The following is a 3,670-nucleotide window of genomic DNA, read 5'->3' as shown; positions in this document are numbered from 1 at the left end:
GATGGCTCCCCTGAGAATGCGTGCGTGTGTCCCCTCAGTAGCTGCCTTCCCTCCTGCTGAGCACAACTTGATGGAATTGCACACACAACCCCAAAGATTGTTTTTAGTCCACCCACACACTGCCAGGAGCTTTTTCAGACTTCTAACATGCTGTTTCCAGGGCGACCATTGATCTCAGATTTCAAACATTACCAGAGCTGTGTATCCTCTTGCTATTCTCTCCTCCTGCAAGCCCAATTTTGCTGTAAGGAGCAAAATACTACTCCATACTACTCACACCAGTGGGGCTCTAAGGAGCCCATTACCGAATGCCTGGGGGTTCCTCTTGATCTTCTATCTTCAACATTGTGTATGCACCAGGGAGCTATAAAACACTACCAATCCAATGTGCCTTGAGGTAACTGAGTCCTCGATGTTTAATTTCTTCTCATCCTCAAGAAACCTTACAAATAAAGGATTAGGTGTCATTCAAGGTTATCTAGGTGTTGTGGGGAGGGAGGGTCCTTCCTGTATAAGGAGATGTATACTGTTATTAAACCTCTTTCTGCTGCTTCTCACACTATTATTGTTCAGGAAAGCTGAAGAGACTGTAAAGAACAGCCTGCAAGAGAAAAGACAAATTGATTTCATATGTGTTTGAAAGACAAGAGGCAGGGACCCGGCAAGGTTTCTAGGGGCTCCAGAGGAAAAGGAGCAAGCAGAACAAAAAGATGCAGTCATACCACATGCAGAGATGTCCATACATGCCTTGCTGCCTCTCTGAGTGGGAGTCCCACAGCCCAGGCACAGTATTTCCAGGAAAAGCAAGCCCATGTTAAACCAGTGTTTTGACCTCCTGCTGAGCAACACCAGTGGCTGCACAGCCTCCAGCTCCCCACCCAGAATGGGGCAGGATCAGCTGTTTGAGCCATTTTGCCTGGAAAACAGGGGCAAAATCCAGTCCCATATGGCATTCTTTTTTGAGATAAATAAACACAAATCCCCACAGCTTAGCTAGCCCTAAAAGTCAGAGTCCTCAAAAGATCTGCCTCAGCCACACAGTTAAGGACAAAAACTCAAGAAGTCACACTCATGCAAAATACCTTGCTGAATCCAATCCTAAACACCCCAGAGAGAAGAGACAAGAAGCAGCCTTCTTCATGATTCTCTTTTGAACTAGCTGCATTATTTCTGGGCTGTACATTAAAACAGATGTCTCATTGATTTCCCAGTCACAAAGAAATCATTCTTTTCATGTCTTGTGACAGATGTTTCTTCAGATGAACTGCTCCGACTTCACACAGGATCTTTACCTCACGGAATAACTTTTCCCAAACTGATTTAAAAATATGTATTAGCAAAGCCAAGCCAGCCACTTCAAGTTTCTTAAGCAAAGAGCGAGTAGAAATGGTCTCTTTTCAAAACTATGCAAAAACATCATTGGCATTTTTGTCCCATACAGACCCTCATCACTATGGAACATAACAGGTGCCTAATTAAGGAGCATTATTTATCTTCTTTTTTTTTTTTTTTTTAAAATCTCATTATCAGCTCTGGATGAGTAAGCCCCAGACACATCTATATTTCATTTCAATCACCTCTCCTTCATTAAGAAGGGGATATTTAGTGCACTTTCTCAAATGACTTTTGTAGTGTTTGCTTATTTTGGAATCTCTGGAAAAACTTTAAATGAGGTGGAGGGGGGAAGGATCATGGGTAGAAATAGAGAAGCATAAAAATAACATTTTCTACTTTGAAAGCAGAATGCCCTAAGCTGAGGTAAAGGAAAACTGGGAAAATAACTTCATGATTTACTAAAGTGCAAGAAGGGAAGTCTGTTATATACTACTTTGGCTTGAGATTTAGAGAGGGACACAATGCTAGAAAGACTACCTTAGTCTTTTGCTCTTAATCCTTTGCCACAGAAATCCTTTGTCCCACTTGAACTCATTATAAAAGGGGAATAAACTTCTTCCATGTGCTACTTAGTTAAACAGAGTCTGGGGTGGGGGGAAGAGCTTGATTGCAACTTTAACATGGCTCTTGATTTAGCCAGAATTTGTAGTGTCGTTCCCTCTAGGAGATATTTTATTTTGGTTTGGTTTGGGGTTTTTTATATTTTATTTTATTCTGGGGCGTGAGCCGGGGTCTGTGGGACGAGGAGCAGGGGTGTCACTGAGGCGGGAAGGAGGCGGGGGTGACGGTGGCCCTATGGGTCGGGTAGGTGGCTCAGGGTGGCCCCAGGTGGCCCCGTGTGTCAGCCTGGGGCTGTGGGGAGCAGGTTGTTCCTGGGGACGGTCTCTGAGGAATCAAGTGGGGGCTGTTCCCAGTGTCCCGAGGAGGGGGCAGGGGAGGCGGCTGCCACCCTGGAGGTGTTCCTGCCTGGGTGGGTGTCCCGTGTTGTTTCCGTGACCCCATGACATGTTCCTGTCCTCTTTCCCAAGCTGTCCCCATGTTCTGGGGAGCCACGGAGGGAGGGGGAGCATGTGTGAGCCCCCACAGGGGAGATGCTTCCACACCTGTCCCCAAAAGGCTGGCCTGTGTGTGCTCCGCTGCTGTCCTTGTGCATGGGCACATTTTGGGAATTTCAGTATGGCTCTGGGGGGTCTTTGTGACCCTGTGGGAAGGGACAGACCCTCCAGGCAGGATTGTCCTCGGCACAGATGATACACAGGGAGAGTGTGTCCCTGTGTACTTCCACACGTGTGTGTCCCCAGTGCCCATATGTACATACCAGGTGTGGGGGGTGTCCCCATGTCCTTGGTCATCTGGCTCCTGGGGCTGTCCTCCAGGTGTGTCTGTGGGAAAGGGGTGTTAATGGGTGGATGGACAGAATGCCCCCAGGTGTGCTGGTGTCTCCAGGCGTCTCATCTGTCTTTGATATTCAGACATCTCATCTCAGCCATTGACTAATGCTCCCTTACAATCTGCTGACCCCAGTGCTGGGCCTTTCTTGCAGAGCTATCAAAGCATGGAGTCACCAGGTGCCTCTGGGAAGGCCCAGGGGCTCAGAGGCATTAAACTGCTTCTTGGTTCTGTGCTTTGAAGGGCTTCAGGGTCTGGTATCTCTGTTGACCTGAAATCTGGCAGCGTTTTGTTCAAACCTCATATCTGTCTTGCATGCAGTTTGTACGTGAGCCAGTTCCTCCAGGAGCAGGGTGCTGCAGTGGATAGTGAGCAGAGCTGTAATAACTCCCATCGAGTGCTCAGGCTGTCCTCAGTTTGGCTTCTTGATACAACTGACATTATTCTTCAACCCAAACAGTCCTGGAGGTGAGGACACACTGTAATTAATAGCGTTGCTCTGGCCTAACAAAGTGTTTGTTAAATTAGGATGCAGATCTTTCCAGGGAAGGCCAAAAGGCTTTCAGGAGGCAGCAAGTAGGCAGAAGACAGAATAAGCTTAAGAGCTGCCCCTACCTGCTGAGCCACATGCCAGCAGGTTCCCAGAGGGAATAGGAAAGCTCCAGAGTTTCCCAGCTCAGTTCTGCACTCGGTGCTGTCTGCTCACAGGTACAGGTTGAAAGTGTGAGCTCATCCTGAGCTCCAGCTCACTGCCTCTTCGGGTGCTTGGCTCAGTCCAGGACTGCAAGAAGGCTTTTTTCCTGCCCCATCCATGGATGCTGTTCCTATGCGGAGGGGCATGCCATGTCCAGGTGAGTGCAGGGGCAGGAAAGGGAAGCTGGGCAGG

General features: G+C 48.0%; 1 protein-coding gene across 1 annotated transcript in view; it reads left to right on the top strand.

The window, feature by feature from the left end:
- Positions 1 to 3,622: 3,622 nt before the first annotated feature.
- HADHA (hydroxyacyl-CoA dehydrogenase/3-ketoacyl-CoA thiolase/enoyl-CoA hydratase (trifunctional protein), alpha subunit) overlaps positions 3,623 to 3,670 on the top strand; it is a 29,352-nt gene continuing 29,304 nt past the window's right edge. The window contains exon 1 of the mRNA XM_010002207.1: positions 3,623 to 3,635. Within this exon, the coding sequence (XP_010000509.1) occupies positions 3,623 to 3,635 (13 nt within the window). The remainder of the gene's footprint in view (positions 3,636 to 3,670) is intronic.

This window comes from Chaetura pelagica, unplaced genomic scaffold, assembly GCF_000747805.2.
Source record: "Chaetura pelagica isolate M959 unplaced genomic scaffold, ChaPel_1.0 scaffold107, whole genome shotgun sequence".
Lineage (NCBI taxonomy): Eukaryota > Metazoa > Chordata > Aves > Apodiformes > Apodidae > Chaetura > Chaetura pelagica.
Note: the sequence above shows the minus strand (reverse complement) of the source record. Positions and strands in the feature narration are given on the sequence as shown.